Raw genomic sequence first — 20,305 nt, forward strand, 5'->3', positions numbered from 1 at the left:
TGCTTTTAGTGCACGCCAGCGTGTGAAATATTCTCCCAAAAACACTCTGGTCTTGTTTCTTTCTTCAGAGGCCATTTCTCTTCTTGTCATACATTTTGTAGCCACTCGTAGCTCACCACACCAACACATATACACCTGAAAGTGCGCATGCCGATAGTCTTGATGATCCACCCGGAAAAAGAAAATCCTCCACAATACCTTTAAGCCCAGAGAGGAGACCTCTTTATTTGAAGTTGAAACATGAGAGAGACTTCTGTAAACAAACTAGACAGAGAATGCGTCAGCACGTACAGGAGCAGGATTTTATTAAAGTTACAATCTTCTGGTTCTACCTCTGTGTACCGTGTGACCCCTGCATATCTTTCCTGTTTGTGTCGCTGTCTGGTGTAGTGCTGTCCAAAGGTCAGGTGAGCACCAGACACTACCGTTTTCTGGCAAACAGCGGCGGGTTTGTCTGGGCCGAGACTCAGGCGACCGTCCTCTACAACAGCAAGATGTCACAGCCCGAGGCGATCGTCTGCCTCAACTTCATACTCAGGTACTTTTAAAAAAAGCAGTGAGCTCATGTCATATAAGTCTGTGCTGTAACCGAAGATGTGGGAACATAATGGATGCAGAAAACTACGAACTCGCTCTCCTACATTGTTTTCTTCTTCTACAGTGCCGTGGAGCAGCCAGACGTTGTTTTCTCTGTGGAGCAGATCCGTTGTGGCCGGCTGCCTGAAGCCAAACCCAACTCGCCAGCGCTTGCACCAGAGAATTCTGGGACATCTGACTTCAGTGACTCTGACACTGACGGTGAGCATCTCAGCAGCTCCAGTCAGACTGAGGACGCGGATTTGGATCCCAGCAGCACTGCAGAGCTCTTCAACAAACTGAAGGAGAAGCCGGAGGAGCTTCTCCTGTTGGCTCCTGCCGCCGGAGACACCATTGTCCCGCTGATAGGAGGTGAGAGAAACTCAAAGTCATTCTATTTACTTTAAGCACCAGTGATGAAGGTGTCTTAAAGGGGTGATAGAATGCAAAACCGATTTTAACTTCTCATAGTTGAATAATGACAGTTTAGTGGGTAACTAGGGTATACATAGAACCTCTAAATCCCATTGACACCTCTTTCCTCTGCATGTCTCACTATTTGAAACTGCCTCTGAAAAGGCCTCTCAACTCGGTGGCTCCTCCTCATTTGGCTCTAGTCTCTGTGTTTGTCACGCCCCAACATTTACATAGGCTGCACAACTGACCTGAGATCAGTTAGTCTTCTGACTCTAGCTTGGGCAGACCTCAGAAATTGTATACATTGTTCATATGCTATTTTACCATTAAATTCACTTCTGGACTTTTTTTATGCGAGAAATCAACTATGTAGAGTAGGGCTGTGACGGTATAGTATTTTTCTTATCGCGGGGACGAAGCAACATATCACCGCGGTATGGCGGTTAACCGCAACCCCCTTACAAGAGTAGCGTAAATTAGAGCGAGAATGGCAGGGGGCCTTAAGTGATTGACGTCAGTGCCCGTGTGGAGAGCAAGCGGTAACGGAGAGCAGCGTATGAGTGCTGCTGTGAGGAAAAGCGAGAGGAAAAAGAGATAGCAAAGATGATGTAAAGTAAACAATAAAACAACAAGCTCGAGCTTCTCAAGACACAGTGGCTTTATCTGTTGTCAATACCGCCGGTAAAGTGAATGGCCGTTACCCCCCCGATAAACATCGGCTTAACCCATAGCACGGTGTTTCCATTTCAGCTCAATGTGAGAGTCTTTACTGTGTTTTGCTGTCATTTATGGCCACTCTGCTTTCTCTCATCTCCGTTGATCTATTCTACAGACAGTTCAGAAAGCTCTATTGTCAATAAAGTAAAAAGAAAAAAAAGGTTTGCCAACAATGCCAAGGGCAGACGCTCCGCAGCACAGCGGTCTTAGCAGCTGAGCAGACAGAGTGCTCTGTCTAAGATAACCAATATCAGCTGCTCTGTTTAGGCTACAAAACGTGCATGCAGGCTGAGATTCAACCGTTCGGTTTTGTCAGGATTAAGCTATAAGCAGAAGGAAACTCCGCTAGCTGCTAGGCTAATGTGCAATGGTAAACACTGCAGCGTTAACGTTAATGTGTCCACGTCCACCTCAGCTCAGTGGACTGTCCGTCCTCATGTGCAAAGCTGAAGTGGCGTTTTTTTTTTTCTCTCCATAAACTCTTGAATGTAGGATAGAAGACAGTCGATGAGCGTAACTACACAATGATTATTGCTTTCATTATATGTCATATCACACAATATCTGTTCTCCTGTAAGTTACGCGAGCTAAAGGTAAAAAAAAAAAAATGTGGTGATGTCATGACCGCGGTAGTGGCACGTCACCACCGCTACTGCGGTGATGCGGTTATTGTCACAGCCCTAATGTAGAGGTCAAATATGGGCAAAATTGCGAATTTTGACGACTGTGTGTAGGAGTTCAGCGGCCGGTGCTGCCTGTGTAGCTGCCTTGCCGCCTGATACCGTATGACACGGTATGCTGCACTCGCGGAACTCCCTCTGTGTTTTAATGAGCGCCGCCAGTTTGTCCATCTTATTTCCCAGAGACCGTACATTCCCCATAATGATCGCAGGGACGGCAGGCTTATGTTTCCTTTTTTTTTTGCTTTGCGTTTTAATCCACCTCTGCAACCCCGGCGTCTCCTCTGTAGTTCCTTCGGTATTTCAGGCTTGTCCCCCGGCAGAAGAACAGGTCGACACAGCGCTATCAGCTGATCGCGTGTGTAAACAATTGTCCCGCTGCCTTGAGCGTAACGCGCAGTTACAAAAGACGTCCAAAGTAAGAACAGAACCAAGAGAAAAATTCCAAAGTTGGCAGAAGCCATCTCTACACTGATGTTCTTAGTGACTATAAAAAAAGAACTGAACTTAAAGACCAAAGAACTAACTTAAAACACACAAAATACACACACACATCTGGAGCTGCTGCAACAGGCTGCCGCACAACACAGCGCCATCTCGCAAGATTAGGGCCAAAACACAGGGATGCATAAGGGCCAATAAAATATCAACCAGGCCATTTTCAGCCCAACCAATGTTACATACCCCCATTAGGAGACCATAAGGAACAGTGTGAAATACCCTATATAATCATTCTGTCACCCCTTTAAAAAGCGTGTTGTCTGCACTGGAGTTTTACTTTTCTTCTGCTGTTAAGAAAAAAACAACACTAATAGTCTGCAGTTATGCTAACCGCTAAGGCTGCGCTTAGGTGGAGTGTATCTATGGTCCCATGTTCCCCAGCTCAGTATGCTCTTACTATGACACATTAAGGAGACCTTTCAAAGGGGGTTTATGTTCTCCACAATGTATTTTCCCCCGGTCAAATGTTTAATGTATATTTCCCTGGGTCACTATGTTGAAATCACCCACCTACAGTTTACGGCCTACTGATGACGTTGATATCTCCACAGTGGCTGGCAGTGGCAATCGGCATTTAAAACGTCCATATCCCTTCGTTTTTTGGCAGTTTGAACTTAACTTACTTACCAATCTCTTACAATGTTAGTTTTTATCATAGGGTTGACCCCATGCGTTAAGCTAAATGCTAACATTACAATGCTAACATGCTATCAACATGCTGATGTATGTTTGTTTTTTTTGTGCATCACCTTAGTGTTAGCCTGCTAACATTTGCTAAATAGAAAATGCATTTCCTGCAGAAAATGCTTGTGAATGCTGAAAAGCTAAATTACTAAAGCCAAACTGGATCGCTGGCATAATTGCGTAAGAAGAAGGTGAAGTAGTGAGAACAGTTGGAAAAGTGTCAATGGTTTCAATTAGTACAAATTTCATTGAAATATTGAAAAATATCAGTAATGTATTAAACAAAAGTGGAATATTTAAGTCATAGTATGATTTATTGAAAAAATTGACAAAAGTCAAATTATAGTATGTTGGAAAAAAATTCATAGTCTAGTATAGTACGTCCAAAAAAGTCATAGTATAGTATGTAGCTAAAAAGTCATAGTATAGCATGTAGCAAAAAGTGATGAAACAGTCATTATAGTATGTCCAAAATTGCCATAGAATAGCATGTTCAAAAAAATGGTAAAAAAAATCATAGTGTGTATATATAAAAAAAAAGAAAGTTGTATGTCGAAAAAAGTGACAAAGTCATTGTATAGTGTGTCAAAAAAAACTCATACTATAGTATATCTAAAAAAAAAAAGTCATAGTATGGTATGTCAAAAACAGTCAAAGTATAGTATTTTGAAAGAGAGTCCTATTTGTATGTCGAAAAAAGTAATGGAAAGGGCCACCCCAGGCTGGGAAATTGAACCTGGGTCAAAGTTTGCTATGACTACTCGCTGGTTTCCTGTTGGAACGTTGCATACCACTCAGCTGCTGTTCCACCAAAGAATTTATGTTAAACAGTCTAGTATAGTATGTCAAAAATAGCCATTAAAAAGTCATAATATAGTATATCAAAGTCATAGTATAGATTGTTGAAAAAAAAGTGTTACAGTCCTAGTATAGTATGTCGAAAAAAGTAATGAAAAGGGCCAACTCGGACTGTGAATCAAAGCTGGGTCGAAGTCTGCTATGACTACTCGCTGGTTGCCTGTTGCGGTGCAACCCACAGAGCCACTGTTACACCAAGGAATTATGTCAAACAGTCATATCATAGTATGTCAAAAAAAGGCCATTCAAAAGTTCTAGTCTAGCATGTAAAAAAAAAAAAATAGACATTAAAAAGTCCTAGCATAGTCCAAGTATAGCATGTTAATAAAGTGATAACAAAGTCATAGTATAGTATGTCGAAAGAAAACGGATAAAGTTATAGTATAGCATGTCAAAAGTGATAAAGTCATAGAATAGTATGTCGAAAAAAGTGATAAAAAGTCATAGTATAGAATGTCTGAAAAAGGTGATTAAAAAGTTATACTTCCCAGTGCTTTTGTCCAGAAATGTTGAGATGTTTTAGGAGGGGCTGTCAATGAAAGAATGCTTGTGGCTTTTCATTTGGAGGCTCACTGATCCAAATGTGTAAGTCATATTGCTTAATTGAGCACATTGGCTGAAAGTAGACAAGTATATCTACGTTTTGACGTATAACTTGCTCTCACGGCCACAATTCTTACTTCTCATACACCATTTAAACAGACGTTTTAAGACGATGTTCTCTCTTCTCTGCACTGTAGCTGTGACATAACCCACACTAAGCAGCCCTTAAAAACGCAGAAGAACACTAAGCACTAATAGCTGAAGGTTTTGTGAACAGTTAAGTTTAAATGACGTCTATAGGTTAAAGTATGTGGGAGGAGTAGCATTTAGAAGTGGAAGAAGCCTGAAGAGGAATTAAAGCTATCTCTAAGATTTTCAATGTAAAAAGTATTCATATTTTAAAAACTACAAACGGTAGAGAAAAGTTGAATACAAGCACACATGTTGTTAAAGAGCTGAACATTTTGATATTTGACTGGTTTTTGTAGCTGAAAGTATGCAGAAGTAGTAGGCGACCGAAAATAGTACGGAAGAATTCGAATAACAATACTGTGACTGCTGCTGAATCACCATTCACACAAAAAGTGAATAGGTTTTGCCATCAGATATTTAGTTCAACTTAATTCATACGTGGCTCATCGTGTGCCTTTTATCAAAGAGCCACAGGTACGTACAGTTTGAATTTAATCTTTAAAAGTATTTTAAAGAGTCTTTTCATGTTCTCTGTCTCTGTCAGATTTAGTTGAGCTGTCGTTCGCCAGTCCTCCCAGTCCACAGTCAGTGCCGGACCACCCTCAGGACCTGTGCACTCCACAGCTGCGGAAGCTCCTCTCCCCCATCTTCAGCCCCATCACTCCACCTTTATCATCATCATCATCATCATCCTCATCAGCAGCCTCCTCACCTGATCCTGAGCCAGTGCAGGTAAATGCAGGCCTTAAATCCAGTTAAAACTTTGAAAGTATTATTTTCTCTGTCTGATTAAACAATCTACGCTCTCTCTCTCTCCTTGTTTTGTTTTCTTGTTTCTCGATGTCTCTCGACCTCCATCAGAGCCCCTGTGAGGAGGAGAAAGAGGGGATTGACACCAGCATGGTGGAGCAGTTCTTTGCCGTTTGGCCAGAAGATAATCAGCCGAAAGGAGAAACACAGGAGGTAACCGCAGTAACATGTAGACAGTCTTCTTTTAGAAGACCATGTTTTTGTCGGTTCTTAAGTCTTTTATGTCTAATGTCAAAAAATTGGTGGAAATCTTGTTTTTAAAAATATATACTACAAATCTCAGGGTGAAAATCAGATTATAAGTACAGTATAGCGCTTGAAGCACAAACACATTCTGTATAACAAGAATTACACAAGAACAGCTGCTTATTTGTATTTTGTACGAACTGTTCTGTCCACCTTCTATTAGTGGAACCTACAGTATATTGTGACCTGAAGATGCCACAATTGGGGCATACATTTGTATGGAAGTTTGTTTAATCTGTCTCTCTAAAATCGGGAGTATTTAGTAACGATAATAATCAAAAACAAAGAGTGATATACATCTGACATGTAAATCTAAAGTGCAGACAATGTAAGATCGATAAAAATAAATTAAAATAAAATGACAAACTATCAACAATCCATTAGAAAGTGTTGAGATCTGAAGAAAATAAAAAAAAAAGGTGATGCTTGGGCCTTCAAAATCTCACAAATGTCTCGGTTTCAATTTGCCGTGGTTAACTAAACTATATGGTACCTCCTTTCTTTTTTTTCTTTTTTTCAGCACTTGGAGATGATGGATCTGGACATGTTGGCTCCTTATATCTCTATGGATGATGACTTCCAGCTGACAGTCACCAGCAGTATGCCAGAGGAAGCCGACAAACCTCCATCCTCTTCGTCTGAGCCCTCGACTGTCACAGTGAGCAGGAAACGGTATGATGGGCTAGTTCACTCTGCACACTTACTCTACATTTTTTTAAGGATTGTCAGCAGTGTAAGGAAGTCCCTGACTACCCTCAAATGATCAGAAAATAGGTGAAAGTGTAAACAATTAAAAGAGGAAACCTATTTAATGCAAAGTATGCAAAATATTTTCTATATGAAAGTATGCAACATCTGTCCTGATGGATCTTATATTTGCCTGTGTACAAGCCTTTGATAATCAGTCCAATATTACTAGATTAATTTTTAGGAGACTTGAGGGAAAAATGCACCTTTTTATTAATTGAAAAGGGATGTTTACAAAGTGAAAGACGGATGAGAAGTGGAGCAGCAGAATTCTGAACAGGTTTGGCTTCTTTTTGAGCAGCCTTCATGAAATTTTGCTTGTCAAATATTTCACTCCAAAATGAGAAACTAGTATAGTAAGCGCGCCTTTTTTAATACATTTAATTCTGATGCTGTAATTTCTATCACCCATGAGATGACACGCTTTACCTTCACAATCCGAATCAGCTTTAATGGAAAAGTCAGTGTGTACACATACAAGGAATTTAACTCTGCCTTTTGTGTTTTCAATGTAATCACACAGAATTTGACATACAGCTACAAACAAGAACTGAGTGACATTTTGCTACTACGTACAAATATAAATACATATACAAATATTGCATGCAATGTTTCATAAGTTGGGCACTTCATCTCATAGATGTTAAATGTGAAGCTGTAATCTTCATTACACTGTAGAACACCACATTGTTGGATGACTTAATGAAAAATGAAGACAACTTTACTATTCTGATTTTTACATTTAATGGGACACAAAATGTAAAGTTTGTCCTGAGAGTAGTGCCACAGCAAAGACCATGTTGTTAGCTAGATAAAAAAGGGTTATACTCCGTACGGTGGCCAGTTTAAGACAAATTAGGACGCATCAGACGCAGGTTATCGAGCTCAGCTGTAGTTTTAGGCTGAATGCTAACATTAGCTACTTATTTACACAATTTATAATGCAGCGCTCAAATTTCTGCATAAAAAAACCCAAATGTTTACAATCTCTTTGCCTCTCTTTCAGGACTCGTAACCCAGATGAGGCGGTGCTGTCCCAGCTGATGATTCAGGACAAGAGACAGAAACAAGATCCTTCCTCAATCGAAGAGGAACTGCTCCTCAGCCACAGATTTCTGGTGAGGGGAAGGAAATGTTAACCCAGCACCTTATTTAAAGAAGTTTTACAAAGTGTGTTAGACAATGTTTTCAGTAATGATTCAACATTTACTCAGAGCAAATGTAACTTTTTGCAGAGCAGAGCGAACACGGCAGTGATGTTCACATGAAATAAAGAGTCCCTGTTAGTTTGCTTTGAGCTTGAATTCAGTTTGCAGTCAAATCCGATAATCATACAGAGACTTTCACTCTCGATAGTTCCGCTTTACAAATGACAAAGCAGCAGACAGGAAGCACGGAACAGTTGGTGAAATAGCTTTCAAAAATGGAGCTTAAAATTCATCGAATGATTTCACCCAGTTAACAAGAACTGCTCAAGATGTTTGATAGTCTTATTAAGCTTCTGTGGCGCCCTCTGACCATTTTTATTCTCCATCTTCAGGTCTCTCTGGAGGAAACCTACCAATCAGATTTGTTCCTTGACTCGGGTCCTGGCAGAAAAAATCCTCTTCTCACAGACAGAGACCCTATTTTAGGAGGCATACAGGGACTCTGTGATACTGCATGTAAGACACACACACACACACACACACACACACACACACAGTTTGGAGTTAAAATGAAAACCTTAAAAGAGATTTAGTCATAAATCCTTCTGATCATCTCTTGATGTGTTCGACAGAAAAATGTTTTAGTTTTTGGCTCCTGGACTACTGTGGCCCTGAGAATTAAGAAAACCTGTCGCCATGCAACCAGTACCTTTCTAAACCAGAAGCTAACCTCTCAGACGCTTGTTAGCCGAGTAGTGTAGTACAATTAGGCTATTGAAAGTGAAAATATAAATATATGACTTTTTTACAACACTCTTTTAGGACTTTTTATTTAATACTATTTCTTTTGTATATAGGTCGCTGATGTAACCAGTTAGAAGCATGGAAAGGTTCTTTAAAAATGAGCTGAATCTGAATACATTAATTTAGAGCCCTTGTATTTACATTTATTAAGCTTTCTTATTTGGACCTAAATCATAAATTGGGTATATATATATATTCTATTAGGTAGAGCATATAACGGGTTGCGTGGCAGATCCAGGATGATGCTGCTGCTGTATGGCCCATAATTCTTTTTGATGTGGGAAGGAAAGCTTGTTTACCAGGCAGCCTTAGGGGGATATAGGCATGTTAAAATCAGGTGTAAATGAGCTCTTAAAGGGATATTCCACCTAAATCTCAAACACGCTGTATACAAGCAGGCCGTCATCTCACTTCTGAAGCGTTTGTCTCTCTCTCTCTCTCTCTCTCTCTCTTTCTTTCTTTCTTTCTTTCTTTCTTTCTTTCTTTCTTTCTTTCTCTCTCTCTCTCCCAGCTCTGATGAGGGACATATTTACACCTCGTCCACCGGACCTGTCGCCGCCTCTCTCCCCTATGACTTGACGGAGCTCCTTTCCAATCAAAGAGTCGACTCAACGCCGGACATGATTATAGGCTCACGCTGCGAACCGTCACCTTGTTGCTTGTAGATGAAACAAGAAGTGATGACATGTTATAAAGCAGGTGTGGGGGTGGGGGGGGTGCTGACGGCGCTGCAGTTTGCTTTCTTTAACCTGTCGCTGCCCAGTTGTTGCTTGTGTTCCTTCAACATTACACGGCATCACTGATTTTAATGTGAGAAAACCAGCAGGTGGTGCTACAACAGTTTTAAAATCCTACACAGTGAGCCAAATCTTTCAAATGTATTTCTCTTTGCAGCTTTCAACTTTATCACATTTAATCCGTCTCAGTGAGTCTGGTCATTAAAATCCATAATGCTCTGTTTTAACGTCCGTCAAATATGAACAATTCTTTTCTTTATTTTCAATCTCACTGCAATTTAGTGAAATTACAGACCGAGGATGTGTATTCTAAGAACTGGAGACCGGCCCACAATAGTGACCGCCCACTTCTTGAACCGCTCTGGAAGTGATCTTCCCCATTCAATATCTCCATTGACGTTTCATGAGTTTTAAGCCTGGAACCAAGCCAACCAGCTACGAGATGAATCACGACCATAACTGTTGATTCGGCGCAAAACAACACATTTTGAAAACTGAAACGAGTCACACCGTACAACAAGCCTGTGTTCATCAACGATCATAGACTTCAGTGGTAGCCGCTCGCTAGCGGTTTATAGGTGCAGTAAACAGCAAGTTCCAATCAGATGTCGCTGTTGTGCTTTAGGATTGTGGGTAGTGCAGTACAACCGTGTGTTTCTTAAAACAAGGTTCATTTTGATACGGACTTCTAGCTTCCACAGGAGCAGAAACCTTCGTTTCACAAGCTCCCAGCTCGTGGTCAGTCTGCCTTAGAGGGTTTAGACGTCACGGTTCATAATCAAAATCCTTATGGAGAAAATGAATGGGTTTTTCACTTTCAAAACAACAATATATAGATATAGCTCTATACAGTCCAATAGGAATTACTCACCCGGTGCAAAGTAGGACTATCTGCAGGTCCACAGTACTACAGGACACGCCCCCGAGGCGGTCAGGTTATGTTAGAGCCGCCAAAAATGGGATTAGTGTTAGGCACAAGAACTACTTGGTTATTTTTAGGGTTAGGTTTGTTTTTAGGAAGGGTTAGGGGTTAGGGTTATCATGTACCTTATATGAACTCATGGTTTGGGTTTAAATAAGTATGTTAATGCAGAAAATTATGTGAATGGGTGTGTTGTGTATATTTACAAATATAGAACCTCCATAGTTAAAAACAAATTCATAATAAAAATCATGATTGACCTAGCTTGCAGTTTGAGGTGTCACTACCGGAAGCAAGGCAGAGCGGCCGTGCCGACCCTCAGACTTATTGTACATCCATGACACACACGCACACACACACACACACACACACACACACACACACACACACGAATATCAGTGGCAGCGTTTATTTTCAGTGGCATATTTTTACGTCTTTTTATACACTCAGAACTGTTATTACTGTTACCGTGTTCACATTACTCTTGCCGTTTGTTTTAATCGTCCGGCGGTGCCAGGTGGGTGGGGTTTAGCTTATCTAACGCTCCCTATGCGCTAACAGTAGGCGACCAATCACAGGAAAGTTTAGTAAATGAACACATTTCAGACATCACCATGACTGTGAAATGTTTGTTTCCACTGTGGTAAACACATTCAGTCCGACATCAAAGTGGACTAAAACAAGCCATAAATAAATAAATAAAATGCTGTTTTATCATAATTTTAAATATATAAATCGGAATAACTTGCAGTACAAATAATAGCATCTGCTTGTTCATATATGTTTATTAGAAATATAATTAAAACACTAGTTATACATGTTTTGTCAAATGAGTTTTAGTTTATGACTTGTAATTGAATTGTAGCTCAACATATATGAGATGACGAGAGTAAACTTGTATTTTTCAGTATCGGTGTTTGATTGAATATTGTGACGCTACTATACTTCTTATTTGGCCTTTAGCCATTTCCACTCCGTCCTAATTCAATGTCTGTTTTTGGTTGTTTTAGACGAAGTTCTCTGTGCATGAAATTAGAATCAGCTTTCAGTTATTGTTACCGTTTTGTCCTGTTTGCATTCTAAAGCTAAATAAAGCTGATGGAGCAGAAGCTTCGGTGTGATCTGTGGGAGGGGGGGGAAATGTCAGAAAAGAAGTCCTGGTATAGTATATGATCTGTGTGCAGAGATGAAACGTTCACCTGCATCTGTAGGTGATCAATCAGCCAATGTTTTCTCTTCCCAGGAACCGCAGCTTCTCTTCACATCAGTGCAGCTCTGAAACCGGAACCTCTCGTTGTCACTGTGCACCGAGTCTTTTAGTTTGAAACTTAAAAACGGTGCTTTTAACTTCAAACTATCAACTTTAAATAAACCCCTCTATAAAATGTGCAGCGTCTTGGTTCTTTGCAGCAGTCTGATGAAGTGGTGAAAAGTAACTACATTTACTCAAGCACTGTTCTAACAGTGTGTATAGATTTGAGGAACTTTTGACTTTCTTTTTTGAAACCTGCTTCTACCACACAAATTTGATACAATTCAAGATTTTAAGTTCACAATATCATTTTCTCACTTTTCTTAATAGCATGAGCTGCAGACAAACTACTGACAAATATTTCATTATTCATATAAACAAAACAACAGATGTGTCTCACAAAAGTTCAAGTGGTACTGTATTTTATCTTAAATAACAAATCCCACATCAAAATAACTACAATTTGTATGCCTTTTTGTCGACATACAGTGCAGTCAAAAGTTTGGACACTCTTTCCCATTTAAGTGAATGAGAAAACGAGTCCAAACTTTTGACTTCTAGGCCTACTGTACTATTTCATGAGTTATTTATGACTTCTTTCGACATACTATTTCAGCACTGCATAACCAATTCCCAAAGCATCGTTACATCCCTGTTATTTACACACATAAGATCAGAATGATTATACAGAAGGTGCATTGTTAAATGGTTATACAACCCGACAATTCACGAGATGTTACTTACACGGGAATGCATCAACAGTAGTATTCTAATACAATATACTGGATGATCCAATAGGGCCTATATCAGAAAATGCATCACACACCTTTACTTTTGATAGTTTAAGTACATTTTATGAACACTTACTCACTTTTACTTGTAATCAGGGGTAGAAAGTAACTGAGTACATTAACTCAAGTACAAATGTAAGGTAGGCTACGTGTACTTCACTTGAGTATTTCCATTTGATGCTACCTTATACTTCCAATCCATCTCAGGAGGGAAATATTGTACTTTGTACTCAATAATAATACATTCTCTGTGTGTATGTATATATATATATATATATATATATATATATATATATATATTGTTTGTTCTGTTTAACCTATTTGTTTAACTTATTTTAGAGAATGTGTGACATGCACCTACAACACCAAAACAAATTCCTTGTATGTGTAAAAAACATACTTGGCAATAAAGATTCTGATTCAAGTAAAAGATCTGAGTAGGCCTACTTCTTCCTCCGCTGCACGAGCGATGTATGTAACCTTCTCAAATAGTGGATGGGATTTATTAATAAGAGAATAGAATAAAGTGGCAACTTTTCAGCTGCTCTCTTTTCTACTGCTGACAGTACTTGAGTAAAACTACTTAGTTACATCCCACTGGATACATCTGACCCGGGGAGGGAAATCCTCCGACCCCTCCCCTTCTTACAATGAGACCGTTTTGAAAGATTAGTACGGGGACAGGGTGGCGTTTCTGGTAAAGGTTTGCGTGTTTCCTCTCTGGTTTAAACTTGTGTAACTCCCTTTTTTGTTCAGTGTGTTCACGGTTGACTTCCTGTCTGCGAAGTGATGTCCTCACGCGCCGGGCGGCCAGTGGAGGTAAATGGCTCCTGGTTACATAACCACGCTGGTCGACAAATGACTCATGAGCTGTTCAGAATTCATCACTTTCTCAACTGGAAATACCAGAAGAGACAAAGAAACAAAGCCGGAGAATGTCTAATAAGGGGAGAAGTTCCACTCTCTGGAAACGTCCGGCTTCTGAACTGGTTGCAGTTCCACTCTGGTTCCATATGAGGGCGCTCACGGGCGAGTGTAGAATGAATGGAGGTCTATGGAGCTATACCCCTTTTCTCAGGATATCATTTTTTGTCTAGTAATGACGTCCTGCCGCGTCCACTGCGTCACCCATGCTCTGCTGTACCACGCTACATCCTGTAACGCCCTGCTGTGCCTGGCTATGCCATGAACTACTACGACTACCATTTGTAGTCACTGTTCCATTATCTTTAATGTGACTATTATTTGCCACTGTTCATCACACCCCCAACCGGCCCGTCAGACACCGCCTACAAAGAGTCTGGGTCTACCTAAAAGGGAGTTTTTCCTCGCCACTGTCGCAACAGCCACCGCTAATGCTTGCTCTAGAGGGAATTATTAGAATTGTTGGGGCTTTGTGTCTCGAGATAACTCTTGTTATGATATGATACTATAAATAAAATTGAATTGAATTGAATGTTGCATTCGAAAGGGGAGGCTAAGAAAATACACACTGCTGGGTGTTGGATTTTTTTAAAGTAACTTTTTTGTTCTAAAAAGCCTTTTAAAATGTCAATGACGTCATACACATCGTACAGCCGGAGATACTGCTTTACGGCAAGCTCTGAGTCGCTTCCTTTGTTCTCTCGAGGCATCAACAACACAGCTGACAGGTTAGGCCAGGGGTGTCAGGCTCAATTTCCCTAAAGGCCACACTGGAAAAAGAGAATCACATCAAGGGCCAGACATGTATAGTTTATTGACATGCTTTTATTTAATCAAAAAAGTAAAATATCTTATCAATTATTGTATGTCTCATATAGTCTTCTCACTTACAGTTTGGTCCCCATAAAGCCCTGAAAAAGTGAGCAAAAAAGTTCCAAAGCCATCCTAGAATTTAGCAAATCAAGAAAAACAATGATTACATTTTCTAAGCAGGCTACCACCCATCTGACTCACAACAACCTGTTTCACAGCCTGAATACGCAAACTCTCAGCTCCTGGGGGAACTTCTGAGTCTCAAAAATCAGTAAAGTTGCCAAATTCTGCTCTGAGTGTGGCGTAACTGCAAGTTGAAAAACAGTTTCCCATGTTTTTGGTTTGGCGCACAACTAGGTGGGCCAAAATATATTGTGAACTTCAAATGATATGATGGCCAGATCAGAATTTGCGAGGGGCCGGATTTGGCCCGCGGGCCTCGAGTTTGACACGTGTGGGTTAGTCTCTCCCTGTCAATACACGTGCTAGAAAGAGGTTTGCTAATGTTTTAAAGACCACGCCGAAATATTCACTCTGACATTCTGGCTCCGCTTCGGATGCCGTCCTTCACCGACCAATCAGCATTCATTAGCAGAATGCTAGCGTGTTATGGGCTACAACGACTCACCCTGTAAGAAATCAAAAGGACACAAGTACTCGTTCATTCAACTTTCGACCTATAACCCATGTTGAACTTGCAAAAACTACAATCAAATCTGAGATTTCTCAACGACAATCAGGCGAAAGAGACACATTTAGCCGTCTAGCTCCATAGAGTCCCGTTCATTTTGCACTCGCCAGCGATCACCCCCAGTGGCACTGCAACCAAATTTAGTAGGCTACAATGGGGCTAAATAGGGAGTGAACAGGCTCTCCGTAGACGGGTTCGGACAAAGCTATAGTGCGTGGTTTCTGTCTCCCCCCATGACGAATTCTAAGTAATGACAACACTGCTGTTGTTGCATCCACATGATACAAGCCTTTCATAAACGCCCATGCGCCCCTCACCCCTCCTCCACACAGCTGCTAGTAGTCAAGGAGGACACGGAGGATTAAAGAAACATGATGGACTCTTCAGAAGAGGTCATTATGTTCCGAACACAGCCATACTGAGAAACACAGAGAGAGTTGTGTGGAGCTGATAGTCTTAATTAGCTTTGTAGCAACTCATTTGGCGATGGCTTAAATGTAACGGACGTTCATTAATATCAAAAAGTTACACACTAAAGCTTTAAATTGAGCAACACGACAATAAAACTAGAGAATAAACAAATATAAAGTAGATTCTGCTTTTAGAAAGTCAATGTGGTTGTAAGGCATCATTGAGCAGTCACAAAAACACTCAGTCAGTGGTGAAAGAAGTATTCAGATCTTCTACTTGAATAAAAGTAGTAATACCAGTGTGAAATACTCTGGTACAAGTAAAAGTTCTGCATACAAAAATCAAGTAAAAGTATCAGCATCAAATGTACCTAAAGTAGCAAAAGTACTTTAATCCTGCAGCTGGTAACGTTGGAGCTCATTTTAATTACTTTATATACTGCTGGGTAGTTTAAACTAAAATAATATATATCCAGTGGTGGAATGTAAATAATTACATTTAGTCAAGTACTGTACTTAAATTATAAATATGAGGTACTTTGAGTCTTTTCCTGCCACTTTATACTTCTACTCGGCTACATTTCAGAGAGAAATATTGTACTTTTAACTCCACTACATTAATCTGACAGCTTTATTACTTTACAAATTAAGATTTTTGCACACAAAACACAGGAACAGCTGAAATGATTAGCCGATTAAACACAGAACAGTTTGGATCGTTTCCAGTTTCTAAAATGTGAGGCTATTATTTCTGCATCCAGTACTTTTACTTTCGATAACTGAAGTACATTTTCCTGATGATTCTTACATAGCTTACTTTTCCAGATACAAGATAGATCTTCACACACCCACACACAGCCAGCCGCAGTCTTAGATCATCAGTCAGAGGCTGTTAGCGGCTCCCCACACTCGCTCTAAGCCCAGAGGGGGCCCAGCCCGGCCTCTCTTTACCTTCTTTTAATTCTCTCGACTCTTTTTAAAAAACACAGCTGAAGACTCGGTTATTCAAACAGGCTTTTAGTTAGACAAGGGTGGTTGGAGGTCTTTTATTCATTGCATTTCATTTCATTGTGAAGCACAAGTGCTATATAAATAAACTTTACTTACTTAATTTATATTTTATATTATATATAGTATCTACAAAGTACTAGCTAATGTACTCGACCTGTCAGACAAATGTAGTGAAGGGGAGGTATAAATTAGCAAAAAAATAGAAAGACACATGTACAGCGGAAAGAAAAAATGTGAACCTTCTGGGATTTCATTGTTTTCTGAATACATTTGTCATAAAATGTGATCTTGCGTGTACTTGTTACTGTCCACCACTGGTTTGTCTTCATCAATGACTCAACATCCACCCATTCATCCTACTGTAACCACAGCTGACTGCTTGCAATAAATACACTTCTTTTTTTAATTTTATTTCCTAACAACAGACTTCTGCTCCAACACACCCAGGATGCCATACTACAGCAGGAAGCCGTTTGTTTAACCCTTCATCATCATCATCATCATCACCAGCCCAGCTCTGAAACAGAGTGAATGGTAACAGGAAGTGTTTTTATGGAAGCAACAGCAGCAGATTGTTTGGAATAAATACAAAAAGGCAAAAAGAAACACCAGGGGCCTCATTTATAAAACTTTGCGTAGATTCTATTCTGAAAGATTTCGTGCGCAAAAAAGTCAGAATTTTCGTACGCAAAAACAATATTCTGATTTATGAAAACTCGCGGCTAATAATTCCGCGTATTCTCGTTATAAATACGGGACTTGCGTTACAGTATGCGGTCATGCACGAGCCTCAGCGCTTCTCCCCAAGGTCTTCCCATATTTGTCCTAATAAGGTCCATGTTAATCAATCAATGAATATTCCAGCCTTGAAAGGAGCCCTTGATCACCAATCACGAAACGGAAAAATGGGGGAAAAACACAATTCAGTGATTGTGAGATCGATGTGCTCCTAACAGAGGTAGAAACCAAACTAAATCCTGTTTGGAAGCCGTAACCGCGTGTGTACTGTTCATATTGTTACACAGCCTTACTACTTAACAGCTCAATTACCAATGATATACATCATTTATGGTTCATATTTGCCATTTACCCTCGTGAGATCACATTTATGATCATATGATCATTTTCGTTTTTTTAGAGAAAAATTCAATTATTAAAAAAGTAAAAAATAGAAACAAGATTTTGGATCATTAGTTGTGCAAAACAGGTGAAAGTGCTTGAAATGTGACAATTTGGTTGCTTGTATGGTAACTGTGTGGGAATAGCAGGTGCAGAAAGACAACATTCACACACAGACATCTACAATCAGACACGACCACATAAAGACCGCGCGCACACACAACAACACACACACACACACACACACACACACAACCCACACACACACACCGCATTTCCCGGGGATGCGGTGTTTGTTTCGTGGAGTTTGCTCGGTGTGGGAGGGTCCCCTGCTCTCCCGTTCGCAGCCCCCTGGCCCCCCTAGCCGAACCGGCTCTGGGTCGGTTTAGCAAGAACGGATTTTTGGGGTTCAGGAAAACAAAAACTGGGTTGGGTTCGGGAAACGGGCATACCATCTGAGTTCACTAAAACGCAGTCTACAAAACCTTGGAGCATTACATACGCACGATCACACGTGTGGTCAAAAGGTTGCGGAAAACTGGGAACATTTTTACGCATGGAAATTCTTTATAAATCCCGACTATTGCGAGGAATGTTGCGACGACAAATTTCACCGTGCTTTCACGCAACTTTTTCTTGCGTAACAGGTTTTATAAATGAGGCCCCAGGACACACTTATTATCTTTAGAAATAAACGGTGGTGCAGTGGTGGAAAGTAACTAAGTACATTTACTCATGTAGAAATATTTCTATAATCTAGATGTGTTATTCTCAGTATTAAAAGTTGTATTCCCTGTATAATGTATAGACTCGGGACACACAGATAGCTAGCTTAAGCTTTGATTACCTTATAGCCCAGGAATGGGAGCGTATGTTTTTCTGTACCAGACGGAGAAGTGGAACGGGAGGGGGTGGCTTTTGGGTCAGTGTGTGTGGTGTGTGTGGTGTGTGTGTGTGTGTGTGTGTGTGTGTGTGTGTGTGTGTGTGTGTGTGTGTGTGTGTGTGTGTGTGTGTGTGTGTGTGTGTGTGTGTGTGTGTGTGTGTGTGTGAGAGAGAGAGTTGGAAAATCTGCCCGGAGACAGGAGGAAGAGAGGAGGGTGGACACCTTCAAGAAAGAAAATAAAAGCTTAAGAAGATGGTTAGATGGGGTTCATAATCGGACATACTGCAGACTTTGTCTGCGGTTAGGGAAACTTAGGATCATTTTTGTGAACCCACAATTGTGTTTTGTAAACTTAGATGCTGGACTTCAGTAAACTTTCTTGGCTTTAATCTATCGACATCAGTTTTGATCCCTGAGTTCTGGTGTCATAAGTCTCATTAACCAACGGGCGGACATTAGAGTGTATAGATAACTGGAGTCAGAACTTCCTCTGGCCATTCCTTTTCCCTGAATTTTCTTCACTCTGTACAAATTTGAAGTACTTGTACTTTGTATATATCCTCATGAAGCTAAATGATTGATTGAAGATGCAACAAATAAGAATGTCTCACCATCTACCCCTTTCATTTCCCTCACTTGATGTTTCATAGAGTAAATAATCTAAAATATTTGGATTTGGGGCATTCGTGTGCTGTTATTTTTGGAGCAGTAAATATAATAATAGTCTGTCTACGGTTTTATTGGATCAGTAGATTGACTTTGACTCCACAGTTCAAAACAACTAGAGCTGAAGCCGTTACTTGTATAGTCGATCAATGGAAAATTAAATCGGCAACAATTTTGAAAATAAATGATTGTATAAATAAACTGATATACATTTCCATCTCCAGATGTGTTGATGTTGAATGTTTGTGATAAACTGAAGGATGAAGTCTTCCTTTATGTGTTGAGAAAGTTATCCTCCTTCTTAATCTAAATAAAGTCTTTAAAAATCCTCTCAGATCAGCTGGAAAATGCATCGTCAGAAAGCTGAAAACAGGGCTGTTTTTCTGACATGAAAAGTTGTAAAACTTTTTAGAGATTCGTGGTTCTCACAGAACAGCGACGCTGCAAACATATGATGATCTTATAGAATATGAAGCATTGCTGTAGATTAAACTACCCAACAGTATATACAGGAGTTAAAATGAGCACAACCTTAAACATCTACAGCAGCAAAATGCAACATAGACATGAATGCAGCAGGAATATTAATCCAGAAACATCAGATATAACAGGGAAACACTGACAGGGAACATTTTACTGCACAAAGAGTACCTTTACTTTGATACTTCCAAGTACATTTTGCAGATAATACTTACATACTTTTACTTAGTGTTTTGAATGCAGGACATTTAGTGGAATAATCTCAGTGTGGTATTAAAGTAAAGGATCTGAATACATCCTTCACCACGGTTAAAATGTCTTAATCTCTTAAACACTGATATCTGAAATCATCTGACCACACTCCATCCCATTCATCATTTTTCTGTTGTTGAGTTCTGAGAGTTTCTCACTTTCTCTTTCCTTCAACACACAGAAGAAAACAATCATTAACTTTATTAGTCAGTGTTGTCTGTGGTTGTGGTGTGTGTTTGTGGACTGGCCTGCAGTAGGTTTGTGTGTGTGTGTGTGTGTGTGTGTGTGTGTGTGTGTGTGTGTGTGTGTGGGGGGGGGGATCAGATCAGGAAAACTGTCTCGGCAGGATCTGAAACAGAGCGGAACATTTTCGTTTTAAAGTCACTGCATTATAAACAGACCTACAGACTTTTTTTTAAAACACAGTTCAA

At 40.1% G+C, this 20,305-nt stretch overlaps 1 protein-coding gene across 2 annotated transcripts in view; it reads left to right on the top strand.

Annotated features, from left to right (window-relative positions):
* hif1al (hypoxia inducible factor 1 subunit alpha, like) overlaps positions 1-11,971 on the top strand; it is a 29,173-nt gene extending 17,202 nt beyond the window's left edge. The window contains exons 8-16 of one of the 2 annotated variants that reach the window (XR_005641732.1): positions 391-538; positions 662-948; positions 5,713-5,900; positions 6,030-6,131; positions 6,745-6,896; positions 7,978-8,089; positions 8,512-8,635; positions 9,435-9,622; positions 11,826-11,971. Coding sequence is in view for 1 of the 2 variants with exons in the window: in XM_039823234.1 (XP_039679168.1) it covers positions 391-538; positions 662-948; positions 5,713-5,900; positions 6,030-6,131; positions 6,745-6,896; positions 7,978-8,089; positions 8,512-8,635; positions 9,435-9,502 (1,181 nt within the window). In the remaining variant the exon portion in view is untranslated. Of the gene's footprint in view, positions 1-390; positions 539-661; positions 949-5,712; positions 5,901-6,029; positions 6,132-6,744; positions 6,897-7,977; positions 8,090-8,511; positions 8,636-9,434; positions 10,968-11,825 lie in introns of those variants that run through there. The other variant, XM_039823234.1, reaches the window with a different exon arrangement.
* Positions 11,972-20,305: the final 8,334 nt, after the last annotated feature.

The sequence above is a fragment of the Perca fluviatilis genome, chromosome 2 (assembly GCF_010015445.1).
Source record: "Perca fluviatilis chromosome 2, GENO_Pfluv_1.0, whole genome shotgun sequence".
Taxonomy (NCBI): domain Eukaryota; kingdom Metazoa; phylum Chordata; class Actinopteri; order Perciformes; family Percidae; genus Perca; species Perca fluviatilis.